Genomic DNA, 24742 nt, shown 5'->3' with positions numbered 1-24742 from the left:
TTAGAGAGGGTGGACTCCCTCTGCTTAGATTCACGGAGGTTGCTTCTGTGTATCTCTCCAGGAGCACCTGGAGGGGGGAAGGGAAAAGATTTATTTCCCTTTGTTGTGAGACTCAAGGGATTTGGGTCTTGGGGTCCCCAGGGAAGGTTTTTGGGGGGACCAGAGTGCCCCAAAACACTCTAATTTTTTGGGTGGTGGCAGCAGTACCAGGTCCAAGCTGGTAACTAAGCTTGGAGGTTTTCATGCTAACCCCCATATTTTGGACGCTAAGGTCCAAATTTGGGACTAGGTTATTGACAGGGATGGATAGGAAAACATTGTTGATGGTATACAGAGCCTTAATCAGACCAGTTATTGGCTACAGCTGCTATGTTTATGGGTCAGCATCACAATCAGAACTTAAAAAATTAGATTTAATACAAGCCAGGCACTACGAATTGCATGTGCTGTGTTTATTACAACACTTATATGAGCTACAGGTAACTTCTAGTGAAATGCCACTTACACTACGAATGAAACTACTATTTACTAAGAACATATTACAAACCAGTTTGACTACTGGACCTAACTTTCTGGGCCAAAGTTACTGGGAACTGCAATGATGAAAGTACCAAACAAACTTATGAGGTTTGTTGGGAATTTGGTAAAAACTATAGCACACGAAGTTAGAATTCCACATACCATTTGAGTTAAGTGTGATGCAGCAGTTGAAAAACAAAGAAAAGTTGAATGAAGTCAACATGTTTACTTATGGGAAAATCAGTTATGGATGGAAAGTCAAATGTCCAGATGTGGCGTTAGATTAATTTTATAAATTTAAGGGTAAAAAAAGAGACAGTAGGTATTAAAAATGAAGAGTACCAGTATGCAGATGAAAAGTGGAGTTGGGTTTGTCAGATATATACAGATGGGTCCAAAAAAGAAAAAGAAAGGCAGGAAGAATAGGGATGGCATATTGTATACAAATATTGGGAATTAATACAGACAAAAGAATATCTGATTATGTAGCTGTAATGCTAGCATGAAATTGTATATGGGATGTACACCCAGTAAAAGCAGCAGCCATTTTTTCACATTCAGTCTCAGGCCTTATGGTGATAAAAAAAGGATGTCACAGTATGTAGAAGTGATTTAATCAATGAAGTTATATTTCTAATAACAGAGTTAGTACAGATGGGGATACATGTAGCATCAGCTTGGATCCCAGTGCTTTTTAGGATAATGGGGAACGAAATGACAGACAAAGCAGCTAAAAACACTGTAAGAAATGGAAGGATTGATGCAGAGATATCCCTGAGTAAACAGGAATAAAAAAGCTTAGCACAGACAAATTTAAAAGAGGAATGGCCAAAATAAATAAATAAATAAATAAATAAATAATGGATTAATGAACAAAGAGGTAGATCATGTTTTGAATTGAGCTCTAGATTTGAGGATTGCGACGTATTTCAGGGCCTGGATAGAACTAACGAAGTGCTTCTGTTTAGGGCACTAACTGGCCATCTTGGCTTAAACAAAAATCCTTTTTGAATAAAAAGGCACAAAGATGGAATGCGTGTGCTCTGTAGGGTGGAAGAAAAATAGATCACCTTCTTTGGGTATGTAGGGGCTTTTTAAAAGAAAGGGAAAAGCTTTTCGAGGCATTTAAACATCTTAAGGGGAAAAAATACATGATGTGATATAGTAAAAACATCAAGAAAATGGAGTATTATTTGAAAGGTGCTGTTACATTACTTGAAAGACACAGAGCAGAGCGAGAGGCTATAAACTGCTAAGTATTGAGGAATTATAGTTGGTGGCAGCTACAGACTATTCAGGTAAGTCTGTTTCATCTTAAAAAAAAAAAAGAGAGAGGGAGAGACAAGAGAAGGCGTGGCAGTGAGGAAGTCTTCAGCCAATCTGAGCATTAGAGAGGGAAGTAGGGAGCCAGGACAAGAATAGGATCCTGGGAGCCTGGCCCGGAAGAAAGGGCATACCCAGAAAAGAGAAGGGTGAAGCAGAAAACCTCTGGGAAGTGGAATAGAAAGCTGTCCAGGGAGAAAGCAGCAAAGTTGGGCCTGAGCAGACATTGGCTGTGTGTTGTAGGGTCCCTGGGCTGGAACCTGGAGTAGTGAGCTGGCCTGGTTTCCCCTACCAACCACTGACCAAGTGGCATTGCCTGACTCTATACCCTGGCAGGTGAAACCACATAGTGACCTGACTGGAGGGCCAAGTCATGAAGAGGAAGCTGTAGCTCCTGTAGTGACTGAGGGGCCACAGAGTGAGAGAAAGGACAACAGGTTGAGAAACTGCAAGGGAAGATGTCAGACCTGTAAGAGAGCCAGTTTCCAGAACAGCCAAGAGACTCCACCTGCAAGGAGTGAGTACCCTGTGACAGATATAGTAATAATTAGCTGCTGTTGAAATGTATGGTACTTGAGGCATAAAAAAATGCAAGGTTTGACTATGCTTGCATTTGCTTTTGGCAGAAAAACAGATGGGAAAAGAACCCAAGCAAATATGCACACAAATACTGCAGGATTCTTCAGCAGAGAGTTTTTGTTGATGATGATGTTACTGAGACTGTAATATTCCAAGAGCTTTTCTCAAAGACAAACTTTTAAAAACATGTAGAGATACATTTTTAAAGCAAATTGGGTCATCTGCAAAAATGCTAAACAAAATCCTTTTCTTAAAAGCTTTTTGCCACCCCTCCATCCATGAAGTGACTGTTAATCCTCTTTCATTAAAAAAAACGGCCGATTTCCTCCCTATGCTGCAGCTCATTTATGTTAACTACACCAGTGTACATTGATTGCAGCAAGGAGCCCACTATCTCTTTGTTGCCAGAGTATGTTCCCCGCCTGGAGCAGAGCTGCCATAATAGCTATATGAACATAGCCTGTTTGAAAGAGGACTATGTTAACGTGAACTAGGTTTCTTTTCATTTGCACTATCAGCGTCCACACACGGAAATTGGATCACAACACTTTGGTGCACTCTACATTCACACCCTGAAATCCCCACTGCGACATAATGTCGACAAACCCTAAGTGGCTGAAGCCCAGCCTTGTGAAGATGAAGATAACCCTGGTAGGTTGGGAAAGATCAACTGGAAGAAGTGAGGATGATTACACTGGCACACCGATACAGGGGATCTGACCACCTTTTGCACCACAGACCTGAAATTTAAAGGTGTGGCTTATTCTGGGCCTGCCACTGGTAGCAACAATGCTCAGTGTGACTTTGTTGCATCTTCTCATGCTAAGACGAGCGCTTAGGGTATGTCTACGCCACATGCTCCCCAGTGCAGGTAGACAGATGCGCACTAGCTCTGCTAGAGCTAATGCACTAACAAGAGCGGTGTAGCTGGTATAGCATGGGTGAGGCACCAGACTACAAACCTCTCTGGACCACCTGGATATGTACTTGGGCAGCTAGCCCAAGCTGCCACCTGTGCTACCCTGTCTATACTGCTATTTTTAGTGCACTATCTCAAACAGAGCTAGCGTATTTGTCTACTTGCACTGGGAAACATGCTCCCAGATGCAGCATATGCATCTCTACATAGGGCTATATCTAGAGACCACAACAAAACTGAAGTTAGCTCAGAACAAAACTGCTCACTTATTAAGTGGAGCAGCGTGCTGAGAGCACAGACCAGCTCACTGAGCTGCACTGGCTGCTTATGAGTGGGTCTGGGTGGAATACAGTGTCAGTGTTGACATTTAAAGCCCAAAGATCAGGTCACTTGAGATACCTGTGCCATGTGATCTTAGTTGTGATCAGCTGAGGAGCTCGAACTCGAAGTCCCTCTCTAGAAACAAGAGCCATCTGGCAGTGCATTCTTTGTGAAGGCCCCTTGACTGTGAGCTCATTTTCCTCTTCGCACTGCAAGAGCCTGCAGTTGTTAACCTTCTGCACACTATTTTGGGCCTTTGAGAAGATGTGACGGGTAATGAGATGTGTTTCTGGAAGGGGTTTTACCTATATTCTGCTGATTGATGTTTATGAAAACAATATTTTGATACTGTGGAATTTCTACTTGTTTAATGGTGTTCAGACTTTGGGACAGCAGCTTATTTAAATGTTTTTAATTTGAAAGAAATAAATGAATAAAATAAATATAAAATTGCACAAACAAGGCCAAGCTTAGAGGATGACAAGCCTGGAGGTTGTCTTGGGCTGACTGCAAGAGGGGCCTGGGCCAGGCTGTGAATGAGTACTAGGCAGGAGAGTACTAGTCAGACATGCCAAATCTGAGGAAAAAACACAGAAATTGGACTTGTTTTTGGCTTAATTGGCTTGTGAGCTGCTTGTCTGGCTTGTAGCTTGCTGTTTGCTTGGTTTGTAGATCTTTTTTGATCAGATTCCGGCAAGGAGTGGGAGAGAGTCAGTGTGCACAGCAGACCCACCACAATCCTAGACTGCACGCCAGGGGGATCTAGTCACATAGAGTGTTGGGGTTCTTAGGGATTGGCTTGTTTTGGCCTTGTTTTGAAATGGGATTAGCTTGATTTTTGGCTTATTGTGAAAGTCGGGGTACTTCTTTACTACGTGAAAATTATCAGCTGTGGTGCTAGTGCTGCTTTATCACTCCAAGAGCAGAAAGCTGCCTCTGGTGTTCCACACCACCATACAGGCAGGAACTGAAGCAACTGTTTGCCACATGTGGGCAAGAAGGTGGCCCCAGTTTGAGCAGGAGCAGCAGTCCACTAGAGCCCTTATCTTGGAAGATCTCAGACTTCTGTGCTAGGGAACCCAGAAGAAGCAGTGAAACACCACTCACAGGAACAGTAAAGGAGTGTTGAGTAGCTGTCTCAGCAGGTCTGGATCAGGGGAGAGAAGATGCCCACAGGTCCATGTCCCTGACATTCTCAAAGGTCCCCCTCTCTTCCTGGAAGGGAGTAGGCAAAACAAAAGCTCTCACCTCCCGCCCTTGGCTCACCTCTTCCCATGGAGGAGACAGGAGAACAGTCTCCTTCTGCCCGTTCCTTTCTTCCTGTGGATGGAAAATAATTTCCCTATGGCTATAAAGTCCACAATTTCTTCCCTGATATGTTACATGTCATGACAGATGAAAATAGGATTAATTTAAATTGTACCATTTGTAGCAGAGTAACATGCAGTGAGTTGAAATCCATATATTCCAGATTCAACTACAGCACATTCTGTGTTTACTGGAATGCAATGCTTCTTGAAAATAAATAGAATAGAAAACCGTGTCCAATATTCATCATGTCATTTGTTTTGGATGTACTGCCACTGAAGATATTTTTTCTAGTATGCTGTATACTTTGTATGTATTGTGTTTGAATACACCTTTCCTGGTATACTGGGCCAGATTAAGGTTCTGAGGGGCCTAAGGCTAATGGGAGGGAAGGGCCTAAGTATGAATTACATATTGCAAAAGAAACTATGAAGTCATCAAACATTTATCTACATACATATTTACATATTTTTATGTAAAATTGACAAGTTTATTCTACTCTCACTACACTCAATTCCTCAACCAGATACTTCTGAGTAAGAGGTAGCACGAGGGATGCTCCCCTGTCCTTTTCTTAGGCCTCCTTCCTCCTAGGTAGTGGAGTGCTCATCTGTATGAGGATGATCACAGCAACATTCTCCATCCTGCTCACCTCTTTCAACCTTGTGCTTCTACCCTCAGCTCTCCACAGGGCACAGTGGAAAGCAAAGCCCTGCAGGTGTTTCCTCCAAGCTATGGCCTCTATACCACATCCCTGTCTCACTCTGGCTGCAGTCTGGGAGGCAGACAGCTTTTATTATGTAAAAGAAAACCACTCAGGTGTAAAATCCACTGGAGTAGAGGATGTAGTAGTGGGAAAATTACATTGGATGGCATTGTATTTTAGGCTGTCTTGCTCTGAAAGCTGCCTCCCAGTTTTGCACTAGCTGTGGACAATGAATTACTGTTTTCACACTGAACCCCAATATTATTTGTGGGATGATACTCAGTTTGTGTAGTTAATCTCCAGTGATTCACCACATCAGGCCATTCTATCACCAAACTCTTCCACAATTAGAATAATAGAATAGAATCATAGGACTGGAAGTGACCTCGAGAGTCTGGTCCCCTGCACTCCTGGCAGGACTAAGTATTATCTATTCTAGAATGTGTGATCAGCAGCTCTGACATGAGGTATTTTAAGTATGACTTCTGTGTGCACCAGCCCACTACAGTTTGCATTTGCTTGTTTTAAGCTTTCTGTAAGGTTACAGCTAGAAGGGACACATATCTTTAGATAGCTGCCTAGTCATAATATTTAGCATTTCTATACTATGTTAGCTTTCCAGAATCACTGTACAAATATTAAACAAACTTAATCTAAAGCCTTTCAGCTTTTGAATGACTAGGAGTTGAAAAAACAGAGCTATTCCTGGTTGTGTTCTCTGCCCCCCCTGAATGAAAATACTTCATTGAAAATCAGCATCTTAAAAGAACCATTAAGGAGGTTTCAAATGAACAATCCAACCAAGGTTGCTGTAGTGACATTCTTGTTACATTGGGTCTGGTGTTTGGAGGAAAGGAGAGCTTCCTGTTTTGTTTGCATGTGTAAATCAAGCAGACCTTGTTTTTTTTTTTTTTCCTCTTAAAGTGCTCAGAGATTAGGAGAGGAAAGTGAATGAGATTCTGCTTATACCAGGTGTGAAAAAGCAGAAGGAACCAAAATTTATTCTTATGCAAAAATCTGTTCTCCCTGAAGTCAATAAGGTTACACAGGTATAACTGTCAGCAGGAATTCGCCTGTGTTCTCATTCCCTTCTCAAATCACACACATTCCAGGCTTACCCAACATTTTCCACTTCGGAAAGAAGTTAGTTTGAGTTGGGGCAGAAAAACGAGGACTAACTTCAGGTTTATTTAGCTTTACCTTTTTGGAATGAAACCTAAAAGAAATCAAAGGTGAAGTACTTGTATGATGGATTGAACTGCTAGAGAACCAGCAGATGGACAGAACCTGCCTTTAGCCTATTCAGCCAGTATCTCTATCATAGCCTTCTAAGAAGTAGATTTAAAATCCTTGAAGGAGAGGGAAGGAGAAACCTACGACATTGTGTGTTGAACTTCCTCCAGTGCTTTTGCAGCCCCTTCAAAGTATAAAGATGTGTTGGCCTATTGAACTAGGCTGAGCATAAGGAAAGAACTTGGTTGCCTATGCATTCCAGTACAGAAAAATAAATGTTAAAAAATTGGATTTCTTTAGTGCATTATAACTCTGAAACCCCTTGATGGAAGATACTGTAAAAGTTAAAGTACTGGTATCCAGAGTGGGATGTTTTGTTTTGTTTTTCCTACAAATGTGTGGGAATTCGTTCCTTATACATGGGAGAGGCAATAGTTCTGGCTGGAGCTGGCTAGAGTGTGTGCAGGTTCTGCGCAAGCTTCCCACCCTACTGCTCTGGTACTGCCTCTTCCTCTCCATCTTGGAGCTGCATGCCAGCCTCAGCCAAGGAGAGGGAGAAAGAGAGCTTCTGCTAAGCAGAGCATCAGAGAAATTAGGAGTGGGGGGAGCTGGGTGAAGGGAGGAGACAATGCCTGCTCAAACTACACCCACGGCTGGCACAAGTTCCGGTGGTAACCAGATTTTTAGTGTTCGATCACCAGTGTTAACCGGATACTTGGCAGTGTGTTCCCGAAGTGCTGGCATTGCCTTTCCTCCTGGCAGGAGCAGGACCGGTGCTAGTGTTTTTAGCGCCCTAGGCAGACAGCCAATTCGCCGCCCCGCACGCTGGTCCCGCGGCTCCGGTGGACCTGCCGCAGTCGTGCCTGCGGAGAGGGTCTGCTGGTCCGCGGCCCCGGTGGAGCTGCCGCAGCCGTGCCTGCGGGAGGTCCACCGGAGCCGCGGGAGCAGCGGACTGTCTGCAGGAATGCCTATGGCAGCTCCACTGGAGCCGCGGGACCAGGGAACCCTCCACAGGCATGGCTGCGGCAGGTCAACCGGAGCCGCCTGCCACCCCTCCCCCGGCAAAATGCCGCCCCCCAATAATCCTGGCGCCCTAGGCGATTGCCTAGGCCACCTAAATGGAAGCGCCGGCCCTGGGCAGGAGCACTTCAGCAAGGCTGTGTGAGAAAACTCACTCCCACTCCTCACCCAGCCTGGCCGCACCTCCTGCCTGACCAGTAGGGCCAGGCCTGGCTCCCGGCACCAGCCGAGCAAGCTGATGCTTGGGGCGGCATTCCGTCCAATCCTTGGGGTTTTTTTTTGCGCTTTGCTACTTCCGCTGCCCCTGCAGGTTTTTTTCTTTTTGGTTTGCTTCTCCTGCCGCCCTGTAGGGGGCAGTGGTGCGGAGAAGGGGAGCTGCTGGGAGTGGTGCCAGGTCTGCAACAAGCCCAGCACACAGACCGTGTCCTTCTCTGTCTGCCCACTGGAGCGGCACAGAGCCCTCCCAGCAGGCGGCGCGTCAGGAGGGGACGCATGGCGAGCGCTCCGCTTAAGGAAGCCCTGGCTGCCCCCTTCTCTCTCCCCCGCCCCCGCTAGCTGGGGTGTGCACACCACTGCCCGGGGTCTGCAGGGCTGGGAGTCCCCCTGCACCCGTGCTCCTGCCACCCCACAGGTATTTTTTTTCTTTTTTTTTTTTTGTTTTTTTCTTCCCTTCGCGCTCCGGCCAGCAGGTTTGTTCCATGCTCCCCCCCCCCCCCCCCCCCCCGTCGCGCCGACCAGCAGGTTTCCCAACCCCATCCTTTGTTGTTTCAGCTGGCTGGCAGGTTTGTCCCCCCCCACCCCTTCGCCGCTCCGGCCCCCGCGCAGTTTTTTTGTTTGTTGGTTGGTTTTTGCTTGGGGTGGCAAAAAAGCCAGAGCTGGCCCTGAGTAGGCCTAAAAATAGCAGGGCCTAAGGCTACAGCCTTATTAGCCTATGGGTTGATCTGGCCCTGCTGGTCTACTATGCACTTGAAAGGGTATGGTAAGAGGCAGCAATAAAAAGCTACTTACCTGAGTGTGAGTGTTTTTTCTTGAAGAAGCAGTAATATTGGAATAAGAGCTGACAGATGAGGTGGTGTTCAGGTCATCCGTGCTGAGGTTATCAAGAGTGTCACTGAGGCCACTACTAACTGAGCTGCTGTCATCCCAGCTGTAGAAAAAGAAGGATATCTATTTACTCACTGAAAGCCAAAGGACGGGAAATGTCCTCAAAACAATAGTCTCCATAGTATCTTTTTTGCAGGAGGTTTACACAATGAACATTAAATAATACTTGCTAATGTACAATACGCATTAGTTTTCAGACACTTCTAATTAATCACTCATTTTCAAACGTGTATTGGTAGCTGTTCAATTAGTGAGAGACCAGGATGTCTTTTAAAAATGTAATATCAGCTCTGGGCAAGCACTAGTCTAAGTCATTAAAAGAGGTTGTTTCATGCTTCATTGCAATCACATTCAGTACCCTTTCAGGGAAATCCATTAAAGCTACCTGTACTGGTAGCCAAAGATTATTAACAGCTTGCAGTACCCTATGGATTTCCAGCCTACAGAATAATAAAGGAAATTTCTCTTCTCCAGCCTAATCAACTGTCAATTAGGCAGCCAATATTTCCAGTAGTTCTGTTTTCTTGTCTCAGCCTTTGTCTGGTGAGTGCTGTGTCATCAGACCAAGATTCTTTGATCAAACATTCACTGGAGCTGGTTACTTAGCGAACAGAAGTTACACATTTCATAGAAACACAAACTATTGTTGCTATTGTCCGTTCTGCTTCAGGAGATCTGGGCAGCGGGTATGGAAGAGGGCAATGACAGCTCTATGGCATATTCTCATGCAAGTCCTATTTTTAATATGGAGAGGCTGGGGCACAGGGAGTTAGGAAAACCCCAGCCCCAACTTCCTTACAGAAGAATTCAGAGGAAACTCAGTGAGGGGAACAGTAGTGAGCTGGACTGGCCCTGCCCGGATACAGAGGAAGAGGGTGGCTCCACCCTCCCATGGGCCGAGCACTCGTGCTGGGAGGTGGCTGCAGGCCCGCAGAGTGCAGACAACTGGCCCGGACTACCCAGAACCCGAGATGACCTGACCCTGCAGGAGACTGCCGGGGCTCAACCCCAACAGAGCTTCTGCTGTCAATTGAGGCCCCCTGCCAATCACCTTACCTCACCAGACCAGCAGGTACCCTTGGAGGGGGAGGGGTGAAGTGGCCCAGGGGCAGTAGACTCCTGTCTGGCTGCAACGCTGACAGAGGGTGAGTCAGCATGTTGCGGCTTGGATCCCCGCTGCTGCGGTGGCAGACCCCTCTGCCACCCTTAGGGCCCTGGGCTGGGACGCAATGGAATGGGAGGGCCTGTGTCCCCTCTGCCACCCAAGCACTGGGTGGCAGTCTCCCCCTCCCTCAGGCTGGCTGAAGCTGAGTTAACTGACTGTTTGCAGCCCCACCTGAGTGCAGGTTGGAGCTGAGTGACTTTGCTTACTGCCCCGCTCTGAACCAGAGCCTAGGCTGATTGTTTGCTGCCCAGCCTGAGTACAGGCCTGAGCATACTCAGTAGTCTTTGCTGCCCCGCCCTGACCAGCACTTGGGGCTCTGTGTTTATTGTTCAGCCCTGACCACAGGCCCGAGCTCATGTCTCCCATCGCCCTGTTGATTCTCCACCTCAGGTGACCCCGGAGATATAGAGGAGCAGATTGGCCGCCCACAGACCCAGAGGAGGAGGAGCCACTCCCCTCAACGGACTCCAGGAATCTTGCAGCATTTCCTGGCCCCTACTCCACCTGAGTATCTCTCTGTAGTGTTACAATCTGATCCTGAGTTTTACATCCTATGGGGAAAAACCCATACAGGGCAGAATGAGGGAGTTAAGGAGATTAGGAGAAATTCAGATCTTCCAGGTGAAGGTAAGCAAGTACAAAACTACCACAGAACAGAGAAAAGTAGTGCCTGCTACTACCTGAATTCCCAATAAACTATTTCATATCGCTGCTAGTATCATGCTACCAAGAAAAGGACATGAAGTTATGTTTTGTATGCCTCCATAAATGAGAGATTAGTAGTACTAGTTTGAGAAGACAGGCAATATGACAGGCTCTCTGCAGAGTTCAGCCAACAAACTTCCATCTTGGCCTGCGTTCCCTTATTAATTTATGTCTGGATCATTCCCTCAGTAGTTTTATTCTTTAATATAGGAGCCAGCCAGTCCAGTGAAAAATTCAGTCTATCACTTAATGTTTATTACTGAAATTCAATTCATATCAAATATGGCCTAGTGATCTTATTATGTTAGAGGCCTATAGACTCCCAGAGTTGTACAAGGCAGATGCTGTAAGTCCTAGAATTTGCATCCAAATATACTAAAATCTTGAGCTCCTAATAACAGGTTGAATAAAGCTGGACACTGGGGAGCTATACTATTGCTAATATTAGAGCAGGGAAAACAATGGAAACATCTGAGAATCCTTGTTTTACATGTGCATCTACGGAGCGTTAAACCCACATATTCATTAGTAAACTGAAGGTTTTGGAATGTGACAGTAGCAGCTACAAATAATCTAGATGTTGAGGAGATCGGTATGAACTGTGCCATGATCGGTCAGAAAGTTCAGTGCACTAGTTGGTATCCTAGCAACCTCAGAGACCATTACTTTGAATACTGCAACAGTAGAGACTCAAATTTAGTACATGATCTCAGTGGCAAAAGAAACTTATTTCAGAAGAGTGAGAGCAGACTACAATACTACACTTTCTGGTATTCCGTATAAGGGCTACAAATACATAGAGCTTCTGCACCATTGCCATGTCATAGATTTAAGAATGCAGTTCCATATCTGATTGATTCTAAAAACATGCTGCATAAACCCCACAGTGACAGGGAAGGGGCAAAAGAGGCTCTGTGTACTAAAGAAGACCGCCCGCTTTAAAAGGAGGAAGCTGCTATCCGTAAAGGGGAAGTGCTGAGAAGGCTGTGGCTCTTGAAGCAGCAGAAGGAACCCAATGCCAGAGACTTCCTCAGCTCTGTGAAGAGTCTGTGAAACCAGGGGCAAGCCCAGCAGGGGGAGACTCCTTTAGCTACCTGTCCAGAAGGACTGCAGTAAAGCTGCTATGGAGGCACCCCTGAAGATAAGGGGTGCCACTGACCTTGTCTCTTTTTGTTGATTCCAAAAGGGGCTTGTTCTCTGTTGAATTTGAACTTTTGCTGTTCCCCACCTGTGAACAAAGCAAGATGGTCTGTAAGGGTAGTGCCCACTGCAAGAACTAAAAGGCTTGGGCCTGGAGTAGGCTGAGCCTGTGGTGGTAATGGAGCATGACAAGGGGCCCCAGTCCAGCTAGAGAGGTGCCCCAGGGAGACTGTTTTACACATGCCTTACTAGGAATTCTATTCGTTTCCACTAATCATTTATACCTACTGCCTTTTCACCCTTTTAGCATTGTCTAATGTGATAGACAGGGAGCTTCACAGCCTATAAAAGCCATTATTCAAATACTACTTGTAACATAGGCATATACTGTTTGTAGGGCTGTCAAGCATGATAACTGGAAGTACCTTTAATTATAGTTAGATATTATCAAGGTTAGTATGCCATGGCAAATGTAATCAGAAGCAGGATGTGATATTGATGTGTTATATACTGTCACAGGCACCGTGTTTGAGTATAAAATACTAAGAACAACACGCACCCATTTTATTAAACCTGTCTTACAATATTTCTCAGAGCTGGATAACTCGCAACAATATTTTTTCAATCTTTAACTCCACTTTTCTCTTTTCTTTACACTTTTAATCCTGAGTTGAAGATGTCGCCATAAACATTTCAGGAAGAATGTTCAAATCTTCTAATTTATCTCCGTTTTTAAACTACATATCTGAAGCATGTTCACAAAATCTACAAAATCACAAAATCTCTGTATTTTACAGCTCATGTGTCTTGGCAGACTTAATCTTTCAGATCATGTTTTCACTCTCCTATGGCTTCTCGGTGATGTTTCACACTTGTCATGAAGACTTACTCAGTGGATTGGTAAACTCTGGAAACACTTCTGGCTCCCTTGGAAGATATGCAGAGAAATGCTTGACATCTACTCTACTGATCTTCCAGAGTTTTTACTACATGTAGCTGGGATATTTCTCTGATCTCAGGTGGTCCAAATGTCTAGGAGCTCTTGAACAAAATTTCTGCCTATGCTCAGTCCCAATTATTTTATTTAATTTTATTTTTTGTTCCACTTATACCATCGTAGTTATTTGTTGGTATTGGGTTGTTTCAGCATCTTTCCTTTGGAATGTCTCTGAGTCCGGTTATTCACAGTATGCTGAAATTGAACTAGAAGCACACACAGAAGTGTCTTAAGTCTTCTTTCCATCTGAAATTCTGCTGAGGAGAGTCCAGTAAGCTAATTATGTTGAAAGATGTAATGCTTTGCATCGTACAGCAGATTCAGAAATATTAGAGATGGAAAAACTCTACAAACTAAGTCATGTAAATCATCCTTCCTGGCAGTGGAAGATTGTTTTCGAGTGCATTTTAGTGCATTGTCCAGACTACTTTTACAATGTTCATGTAACTGCATCACTTCTCTTACTATAATACTACCATTGTTATTTCAGATTCTCAGACATTACCTCCCTATCGGTAAGAAATTGATCCAGTATGGCTTCTGTAAGGCTTAGGTTATCTCATTTATGGATAATTAAGTTGTCCTGTGTGTAATTTAGGACTCTCATTGACAGTAAATGTTTAGCTGTAGCTATTATCAAGCAAACGTCTGAGTAAAGACTGTGAATGTGGCTACACTTGCGAGTTACAGCGCAATAAAGGAGCCCGGGTGCACTAGCTCACTGCCCGTCCACACTGGCAAGGCACGTAGAATGCTCTAACTCTGAGGCTACAGCGCTGCTGGTACTCCACCTCGGTGAGAGGAATAACGTTTGCTGCGCTTTGGCTACAACGCTCAGGTGTCACTGTGAACACTGCACTCTGATCGGCCTCCGGAAACGTCCCCTTAAGTCAAGTGGCCACTCTTGTCCTTGTTTTGAACTCCTGTAGGAATGCGGAAATACCCTTTCAAAGCTCCGTTTCTGACAGCTGGCATGCAAGCCGTTACTGTGGAGTGCTGTGTGTGAGAGAGAGAGACGGAGGGGCGGGGGAGGTCTGCTGCTGTCTGAACTTACAAGACAGCATGCTGACATGCTCTCAGCCCCCCAAAACCCACTCTCTCTCCCCCACATACACACAACACACTCCCTGTCACGCTCCACCCACTCCATTTGAAAGCGTGTTGCAGTCACTTGCATGCTGGGATAGCTGCCCATAATGCACCACTCCCAGTGCCGCTGCAAGTGCCACAAATGTGGCCATGTCAGTGCACTTGAAGCTCTCGGTGTGGACTGCAGCACTTTCCCTACTGTGCTCTACGAAGGCTGGGTTAACTCAAAGTGCTCTAAATCTGCAAGTGTAGTCATGCCCTATGATGACTGTATTACCCTGTGGAAAGGTCATACAGCCTTGAACACTGGTCCAGGGATATTTCCTTCTACCTATCGTCTATTCCTGGTGGTTGGCAGCAGATACACACTGTAACTTCTGGTCCTAATTCCTTTTATCCTTCAATACACTGTTCTCTGTCAAACTCAGGAGCATTTTAGAGGCTTCTGACATATTGTATAAGACTATTATCTATTTTTTTCTTTCTATCTCTCCTGCATAATTATAAAAGTGATTGGTAGCACTGTCTATTACTAGCTAAGGTTACCTGATACTTCCCACATAAGATCATGTTTTCAGCTGCTTGTAACTTTGTCTAACTAGAATTGTTTGGACTGAAAGTTTTCATGCCAGATGTCTGTCTTAGGCTGATTTTTTGGGGGGTGGGGTAGGCAGGTGGGGGAGGGGGGGAAATTTAGCCAAGACCATTCAGCTATTTCTTACAATGAGACTTGGGGGAAAAATAGTGTTTTTTCTATATTAAAAAACTGTGGTGACCTTTTTGAAAATTCCTTCCACTCCCATGCTTTGGAGCAGGAACTTGACATTTGGCAAGGGGATGGTCTTTGTATAAGGGATGTGCCTTTTTCTGTCCTCATGAAAATGTAGCCAATTATAAGCCAGGAGTTGGCAAGCTTTGGCACATGGCTCATCAGGGTAGTACGTGGCAGAAACTGAAGATTGGTGGGGAGTGGGAGAGGGAATCTGGGATGGGGAGTTGTAGGGAGAATGAGACTGGCTGGGCAAGGAGACTGGGACTGCAGTTCAGAGGAGTAAACTTAAACTGGGAACTAAAACTGGAAGGGAGGGCTGTAACTGGATGGACAAGAGAGACTGGGACTGAGAGCTGGGGAGGGAAATGAGGGGATTGGGAGAGAGTAGGTTGGGGGAGATTGTGATTGGATGCGGATCAGGGGAAGATTGGGCTTGACAGGACAAGAAGACTGGGACTGAGAACTAGGTGGACGTGGGGAAGGACAGTTGGCAAGGCAGATTTGACAAAGTAGCAGGGTACGAGAGCAGAACTGGGAGTGGCAGGGCAAAGAAACTAGAACAGGAGCCGTAAGGGATGGAGGAACATTGACATTTGATGAGAAGCCCGAGAATTGAAATTGGGACTTGAAGCCAACAGTGATGAGAAACAGATGGGGAGGTGTGTCACTACTTGCACTCAAGGTCTGTCAGGCAACACTGTAGGAAGCAGTAGATATAGTAATTGTTCCTTCCAGAGCATTATATAAGGCCCTGAATTTGCTAGCTCAGTGCAGGTAACCCTACTGATCATTGCACTATTGCTTGGAATCTGTCTCCACTCTGGTGTATTGCATTAATTTTTGAAAGAACCTCAAGCCAGAGTGGCCTAAAGCTTCAAATGAAAAGTCCTTTCACAAGCAGACCATCAGCCATATAAAGGCAACTACAGTCCAGTCAATGTGCTATAGGGTCTGTTGGAAGGTTACGCTGGTGAATCCAATTTCCTGCTTTGTCACAGTTGATGCATTTCTTGCAAGTCTCATTTTTCCTTTGTTCAATCTTGATTTCATGCAGGCAGTTTATTGATGAAAGCATAAAAAAGTCCCTTTTTGCTTTCTGGCAAAGCAACAAATCTAATACGGGGATATTAAACTAGCTCTCCACTGACTCAAGAAATTCCAGGAAGTGAGCAACAAGTACATTGATACCCTAACCCAGCTAGAGAAAGCAAAATAGCTTTGTGCTCTATTCAACTCATCAGTCTCTTTTTGACAGACTATTGTCAATATCACAGTGAAGAAAAGAATAGTTTTACTAATAGTGGACCACATGCTATCCTACTATAGTGGGGTGGACAAACTTTTTGGCCCGAGGGCCACATCTGGGTAGGGAAATTGCATGCAGGGCCATGAATGTAGGACTAGGGCACGGGGTTGGGGTGCAGGAGAGAGTCTGGTGTGTGTGTGTGGGGGGGGGGTGCAGTGTGCAGAAGGGGGCTCGGGGCAAGGGGTTGGGGTGGTGGAGGAGTGTGGAGTGTATGAGAGGGCTCAGGGCAGGGGGTTGGGGTACAGGATGTGGTGCATCGGGGATGGGGTGCAGGAGGGGCTCAGGGCAGGGTTTGAGGTGCAGGAGGGGGGCAGCAGGGGGCTCAGGGCAGGGGGCTGGGGTGCAGACAGGGTGCAAGAGGGGGCTCAGGGCAGGGGGTTGGGGTGCGGGGTGGAGGGGCTTGGGGTGCGGGCTCCGGGGTGGCAGCAATGTGTACCGGGGCCAGAGCAGGCTGAAGGAGGCATTACAATCTTGCCCATAGTAAGGAAATCACAATCTGCTAGCGGTATTAGGAACACCTAAAAATATGCACCTAGATCTCCAAGATTATGCCCAGTTATAAGGCGTTTCGTACCAGCACTCTTCTGCTTAATTCCTGCAATGGACCAAACACTAGCTGCATGGTCAGAAACCATTCTGTTTTCAAAACTAGGTGCCACAGCAGGTTTCTTACAAATGCTTCATTAAGGTCCAAGTTGTAGCTTGACCTATGCAGCCATTCGGAGACGTAAGTGGGAATGAAACTCCATGCTTCCTTCATGGCCTTCCCACATCTCCTCTGCAGTCACAGAGGGGAAAATTTTAGCTGTGCGCCCTTTCCTTCTCACCCAATGCCAAGGGCTAGTAGCAAGTTACTACTCCAAAGGGAAGAAAATATGCTTTTCTGACATTCCCATTGTCATTCTTGCTAGTAACAACCATGTAAGAGACCCTGATTAGTGGGCACAACATATGAATATGGGAGACACTGAACTAAACGCATTTCAGACAATCTTCACTTGCTTTGCTCAGTATCTGTTAAACTTTCCAGAAATGGTGGATGGTCTTTTAAGCATTTCTAAATTGCTCATTGCCATGGTGTCGGGACACCAACAGTAGCACCTGTTGGATATTTTTATAGCTTGGGAGAGTGATCTCATAGCACCAGATGGCAGACTGAAAAGCAGTTGCCTACATATCCGTGAAAGAGAATGTTATGTTTAGCCTTGGTGGGATTTGATTTGATAGCTGTCAGTAAAGGTCAATTGCAACTGACACATTGAAATCGACATTAAAAATTATCAATTGGTAACAGTCAGTGGGACTGCAGCCCTTCCTTCCCCCTCTCGCACCACTTGGCCCTGCAGTGATCCGGCATCACCTGCTCTGCAGCCCCACTGTCACAGACCTGCTCCCTCATGCCCATAACAGAAGAGCTGTGTATGTCTCCCTGCACTGCTGCGAGGCAGGTGACATCAATCCCTGCAGGCCTAAGGTGTGGGGAAGGCTGTGGTCCTGGCAGGGCAAAGCTGGGAACCCTGGGCCACGAGACAGAGGACAAGTTCCCTGCCAAGGGGGAGGCCACCCTGCTGCTGAATGGTTCCTACCTGGCAACAGAATCATTCAGCAGTGGTGTGGCTTGTCATCTTCCTTGCATTCGAGGCCCAGCATCTCTGCTCTGCCAGGACTGCAGCATTCTCCATACCTTACACCTGCAGGATAGGGTGTCACCAGCTCTTCAGCAATTCAGGGAGCCTTCTGTAGCCCCCTTGTTCCAGACCCTCTCTCTCATTAGCTGGGAGTGCCAAGCGTCTCTGTTCTGTCCCACCAGGGCCACAGACTTCCAGCCCTCTACTGCAGACGGCAGGGTCCCCGCACCTTGTGCACAGTCTCTAGGGCCCTCTGCAGCCCTGCGATCAGTGCTGCCCAAACTCTGATTCCTACCCAGCCCCTTACTTTTCAGCAATTATAAAAATAGTTAAAAATATAAACAAATCTTAAATTAAAATCAATTAATCATCAAAATTATAAATTAAAAATATGAAATCTGCCAAACCTGATTATGCTCAAATTTAAAACAGGCCTTACTAGTGAGTTTGGTGTATGTCTCTGTAAATGCATGCTTGATGTGCCACTGTAAAACAGGTCACAAAGACTTAAGGCCAGATCCTGGCCCCCACTTTGGCAGCACAAACCAGATGGAAATCTGGCTGATCTGGCCCACTTGAGGATTCCTCCTATGTGGTGGGATTCTAAGGTGGCATAGGGCATAATGCTACTTCCCACCCCTGTTTTGGATGTGCTAAGCATAACTCAAATGTAATGCAGGATTTGGATCCAAGTGCTGTTATTGAGATTAGAAGGCTTTGATGAAAATCATAGACTCATAGATTTAAAGTCAGAAGGGACCATCATGATCATCTACTATGACCACTTGCACATTGCAGGCTACAGAACCTCACCCACCCACTCCTGTGATAGACACCAAACCTCTGGCTGAGTAATGATTTAAAGACTTCAAGTTACAGAGATTCCACCATTTACACTAGTTTAAATGTGCAAGTGACCCATGCTGCACAGGAAGGAGAAAACTCCCCAGGGTCTCTGTCAATCTGACTGCGGGGGAAATTTCTTCCTTACCCAAAATAAGGCAATCAGTTAGACCCTGAGAATTTGGGCAAGACCCACCAGCCCGACACATGGGAAAGAATTCTCTGTAGTAACTAAGAGCCCTCCCTATCTAGTGTCCCATCACTAGCCCTTGAAGATATTTGTTGCTAGCTGTTGCAGATCAGCTACATGCCATTGTAGGCAGTCTCATCATACCATCCCCTCCATAAACTTATCAAACTCAGTCTTGAATCATAGAATATCAGGGTTGGAAGGGACCTCAGGAGGTCATCTAGTCCAACCCCCTGCTCAAAGCAGGACCAATCCCCAGATTTTTACCCCAGTTCCCCAAACAGCCCCCTTAAGGATTTAACTCACAACACTGGGTTTAGCAGGCCAATGCTCAAACCACTGAGCTATCCCTTCCCCCCTGAAAGATCATTGAGTCCAGCCCCCTGCCTTCACTAGCAGGACCAAGTACCGATTTTGCCCCAGATAGCCCTCTTAAGGATTGAACTCACTTGTGAAGTAAGCTGTTACGTGCAGTGTAAAGGTATCACAAGCTGCCCTATGCTGTGTGTGTGAGCGGGGGCTGGAAGAAGGGAGTCTTGTTGCCCTCTCTGAGCACAGATAGGAGAAAAGGGAAGCAACGGGGCAGAATGCCAATTTCCTCAACAGTTCTATGGGGACCTGGTCTATTGGTTAAGGAGTATGATGCATCTCTCAGCCTCCAGACTAGCACTGTACAGTGTGCTCTAACCAGAGGTGCATGGTGCTCCCTTTGAGAGCACCAGGAAAGTGAGCTCTGCGTTGCAGTCCAGGCTTCTGCCCTGAGCTATCCTACACTGTGCTGATCCTCTGCTGCCTCCACTCCCAGCATAAATCAGAAGAGTAAGGGCAAGATTTAGCTTTGAATATAGATGTTCTGCGTAATCCCTGAACTGACTTGTGAAAGCAGAAATGATCTCCCAGCTCATTAAAGAGAAAAGATAAGAAAATAATTGGACTGTTTTACTCAAAACAATACCCCTCCTCATGACCCAGTATATCAACTGGCAAACTCTCTCCTTCAAAGTTCAATCCATCATCTATTAATCAATGTTAAGTCTTCTACTCTGGGCATTGCAGCTCATTATTTATATAACAGTGACATTGACCCTTAACAATCAGATTAAAGATGGCACAAAGTACATAAAATCAATACTTGGTTTCCAACCACAGACTGAGAATCAAAGCAAGAATCCAGCCAAAAATTTACATGAGTTATAAATTTTGCTATAGCTATTCTCTCCTCATAGCTAAATGAAAACATATCCAGTTAGAGTCATACTTCACCTCCTTTTGCTTTGCAAGTGCAGTGCATTACTTACCTGTCAGTCCTTTCACAAGACAACCACTGAAGTGTAAATTTTGTATTACTTCAGGGTCATTGATAGAAAACAATGTCATGTATATTTCCGAATAGATTTAGCCAGCATTTTCACAGGAAAATTGTTTACAACTAAGAAAAAACAGCAATAAATATGCAGAGATGCTTTTGTTTCACATCACTTTGGGAGTCATTTTATTTTATATTTAAGGAAACCAACCGTTTGTTTAGGAAGCACCAATTAGAAAACTACACCCTACTGAAGAAATTATTTCTAATCCACAAATAGTAGAATAGTACATTTTTCAGAGTCAACATAGCTGTTTTTTCTTCTTCCAAATGCATTATAGATGCTTTCAGAACTAATCTGTACATAGCACCAGGAGAAAATAATTTGGTTTTCCAATCTGATCCATAAAAGATTTAATTGTTTTTCTGTTGTTAATTTTATATATTTTGTGAAATCTGAATATAAACAGCTCAAGAGCTGAATGAGATTTAGCCAGAATCCTTTTTTTGTTTCTACTTGTCTCTGTATACAACTGTTAATAAAATAGTATAGATATATTAATGGTTCATCAGCTAGTTCTAGATTTGTAGTAAGAATAAGGCAGAAATCAAAAGAAAAAACGATGTATAATGAACTGCTAAGGCAGGTGTTAGTTAACTGAAATAATAGATATCAAACAAAAAAAAGATATATTGTTCATAGGAACATGGGATTCTTGGTGGTGTATGAAGCAGATAAACAGCATCCATTTTTAATTACATTTCAAATGGCCCATAGAAAATGATGTATGGGCTGAAGTAAGATGCAAGGAAATAATTCCATCAAGAAATGTTGACAATATCATCACAAACCGTGGGAATGAAGCTCTCGATGGAATTAGCTCCCTGCTGCTCTTTGTTATGTTTTATAAGACACAGTTTGGATCCAAGAATACGTTTAAATTCTTTCAAACACACATACAGACAAGTTAATTAACACCAGTTGAATTCATGTAAATAAATGATAACTCCTAGAGTTCTTGGGCAAATACAAAAGAGACGTAAAGCAATCTTGTTACCTTGTTACTTGGTTGCTGTATTAGCAATCAAAATCATTTCTGATATCGTCAGCTCCCACTCAGAAAACAAACCAGGAAATAGAACCACACAGTGTAAGTGAACATAAACAGCCCATTTAAGAAAAATCACACTAAAACCAAAAATCTTTGGTTTGTGACATTCACACCCTTGACATTCACTTCTGTAAACTGTCAGTCTCCCATTCGGTTCAAAGTGTGGTATTGGAATAATCAAAATGTTTTACTCAAACATGTTTGAAAATATATTAAAAACCAAGTAAACCTATAGGTCCTAGTACTAACTGTTCAGAGGAGAACCCCACCCTGGATAATACTTTTCAGCTGTCACCAGGCCAAAGGCATTTACCAGAAGGCAAAGTCTCGGTCTGCTGGTAACCTCTTCCTCTCATACATATTCTTTCTTCCACATTCATAAACCGTTTAAGTACAGTTGTTGCTAACAGCTTTCAATTTTGCTGATAAGCATGGACGGAGGTTTATTTTTCTTTCTTATAACTGATTAAACTGTATTATCACTAAAACCATATATTACTGTGCTAATGCAATAAAAAAGTAGTAAATCATGATCGTCATGTCATCCATGCTATGACCCTACCAGCAATAACTGTACTGAAGACAATAGTTTTAATGTAGTTTCATCTTTGGCATAGGTAGCGCTTAAGTGTACAAGCTGTGGCCTGGTTTGTGGCAAAGAGCCAGAATTTGTTGCCCCACAAAATGCAGTGCAGAGTGGCAAAGTGTGCTAGAGTAGGGCTAAATCTGAGGAGGGGGAAGCAGGCTCCCATGCATCCTGCTGCATGATACTGTGGAAGTTCCATCAGTAAAGGCTCCATGACTGGTGAACCACAGTAGGGGGTGTGGAGGGGAGGAGCTAGCTCTCCATCGCATACTCCTCTCAAGACCAGTCAGAAATCCCCTACGCAGTTGCTGCTGGAGGAACCCATAATAAATTCCTCTCTGAGTCAGCACAGTTACCACAGAGTTTGGAGGTAACCACAAAAATGACAACTTAGAAGTCATAGACGTGGTTTAATCTTGGGAAGAAATGTGGAAACAATGGGCTTCCATTGCACATACCCTTGCTTTGTGGAGGTTTCCCCATATGGATCTCAGCACATCCATGGATTCAGGGGACTGAACCTACTATCCTATCAGTGGGAAGTGAGGGGCAGGGGGGAGATGCTGCCAAAAGGAATAATTAGGAAGAAACATCACCATCTGAAACTCCATGAGGTTCCTGACCCATATACAAATTTTAATACATTAGGTACCATGTGACCCACCATTAGTCACACTATTCTTTTCACTTGCATGATATGATAATGGTTTGTCAGGAAGAGAGTGGTACATTTAACAGGACACAAAGCTATTTTATTTTCTGTATGAGTGGGTTCATATTTTCTCAAGTTGATGGACTAGTTCAGTGGTCCAGTATTAGATTCACAGCTCTGCTAGAAAGAATACTAGGCCATTTTTAGGCCTTCTTCATGAAACTCTTGCATTCCACTCACTGCTCATTTCTGTGCCTCAGTTTGTGAGGCCCAGGAAGAAATGATGAAGCCATTCTGGCTTTCAAGGACCAAGCCCTGGCAGCTAATAGTCCTTCAGAATTTATTAATGCTTTCAGAAGAAGATAATGTAACAGTTCCCAAACCCACCCTATGCATCTCTCCCGTTTTGCATTCTCGACAAAACAAACAAACACACACAAAACAAACCAAAAAAAACCCCTTTTCTCAGTATTTGGCGGATCACTTTGTTTTTAGATTAAGTAAATTAGTCAAAAAATTCTCTACACATTCATTTGGGTTGGGCAATTCCTTTCCAGCTGAAATACCAATTATTCTGATGTTGCTCATACTGACTTGATTTTTTTTATCTAGTGCAGCCATTTCTCCACTGCTAGTTTCTTTTTAATAAATCATTTCATGTAACATTCATATTCAATTGTGAGGTTTGGGTTTTTTTAAAATTCTTTTGGGGTTTTTTTTGTTTAACCTCTTCCAGCCTCTTTTTATGCCTGAAGATTTATTTATTGAGTTTAGTAAACATGCACTTCAAACGGTTTCCAATTCTTGTTCTTCGAGCTCATTTGCCTAGCATTTATCAGTATTGTTCTGAGCATTTATTTAATATTGCTTTCACCTCTCAAAAGGTCACACTCATATCTGCTCATTTTATTTTATTTTTAGGGAATTTCTGGTTATTAGGTTTAATGGTAGCTTTCCTCTTTGATTTTATGTTAGGCTTTTGCAGCATTTCTAAATGTCCCTCAGTCATGTTCACTGCTTACATCTCCTCTAATTCAAATGGCTATTAAATTGTACTTTGCAGCATCCAGCGGCTCCAGTTATGACTGGAATCTCATTGTAGCCTTGTCCTCACAGGTATTTTTGTTGTTGTATATACATAAGTAATGCTTGTAAATAACTAACAAAGGATTCCAACATTTTATAGAGCTTCCAATTTTTCTATGCTCTGGTCCAAGTCTGGAAAGCACTTATGCATATGCCCACCTAGGACATCTGCAGATGCTTATAGTTAAGCATGAGTCAGAGTGCTTTCCTGAACGGTGAACCTTTGTCCCTGAAGATAACGTGCTGTTTTTTTTGCAGGTATTGCTGCAATTTGTGCTGTGAAGCAGTTTTTTAATAACTGCATTTGTTTTAAAACTCAAGACATAAAGCTTTCAGAAAGTCATTGGCCATCTTCTGGACAACAGAACATTTCATATGGCCATTCCTCCCTTAAGTGCAGCAGAGATATGCATTAATAATACCGTTTTCCACTCAAAAGGTAGCAGCATTAATGTATTTCACCACGAGTTCTCTCTTTCAAATGGATGAAAGTGCCCAAATTACTATCACTGCAAGATTGAGCAAAAATGAAAAATGGCACTCAAGACATTCCTGACACAGTTGGCGCTGTGCATGTTACAGGGTTTTAATATGGGACTTATTTTACTGTCTTTTACCTCTAGGCATCTTCATCAGAAAATAAAATAATAAGTAATTGTAACATCCCAATATGTAGCTGATACAGTATAGAGATAGCTGCAGAATTGTATTCTCAAGCCTAAGGCCTTGGGATCTACTTACTGTTTTGTATCTCAGAATCTACTTAGTGTGCCAGGAATCCGAGGGGGGAGGGGATTCTGTGTGAGGTAGAAGAAAAGGTTTTGAGTACATGGTGGCACAGAATGAGACTATTTTTGAGCACAGCTGAATTATGGCAATTCAGGCCCCAGGCACACTATGACATAGTGCCCCAAGTGGTCCTGCCTCTCAACTGGTGTGACAATAGCAGCTTCAGCCTCTTGTCTAAAAGAGGCAACACCTCCCTTCTTCCCCAGCCAGGAGTGGCATCAGGGATCACCTCCTTTTTATCCAAAAAGACAGGAATGACATCAAGGGACTGCCCTATTACCTACTCTAGCCGCTCTGGTGTATCTGCTTGGGTGGATGGGCCAGGACAACTGTACTCTTCTTCA

General features: G+C 44.2%; 1 protein-coding gene across 1 annotated transcript in view; it reads right to left on the bottom strand.

Annotated features, from left to right (window-relative positions):
• The window catches only part of NAV3 (neuron navigator 3), a 376671-nt gene that overhangs the window by 89853 nt on the left and 262076 nt on the right, over positions 1–24742 (bottom strand). Inside the window, exons 12-14 of the mRNA XM_050935670.1 lie at positions 12062–12151; positions 8937–9075; positions 4928–4981 (exon numbers count right to left, since the gene is read on the bottom strand). Coding sequence (XP_050791627.1) covers positions 4928–4981; positions 8937–9075; positions 12062–12151 — 283 coding nt within the window. The remainder of the gene's footprint in view (positions 1–4927; positions 4982–8936; positions 9076–12061; positions 12152–24742) is intronic.

Source organism: Gopherus flavomarginatus, chromosome 1 (assembly GCF_025201925.1).
Source record: "Gopherus flavomarginatus isolate rGopFla2 chromosome 1, rGopFla2.mat.asm, whole genome shotgun sequence".
In the NCBI taxonomy this organism is placed as follows: Eukaryota; Metazoa; Chordata; order Testudines; family Testudinidae; genus Gopherus; species Gopherus flavomarginatus.
The sequence above is the reverse complement of the archived record's forward strand: the minus strand, read 5'-3'. Positions and strand labels throughout refer to the sequence as shown.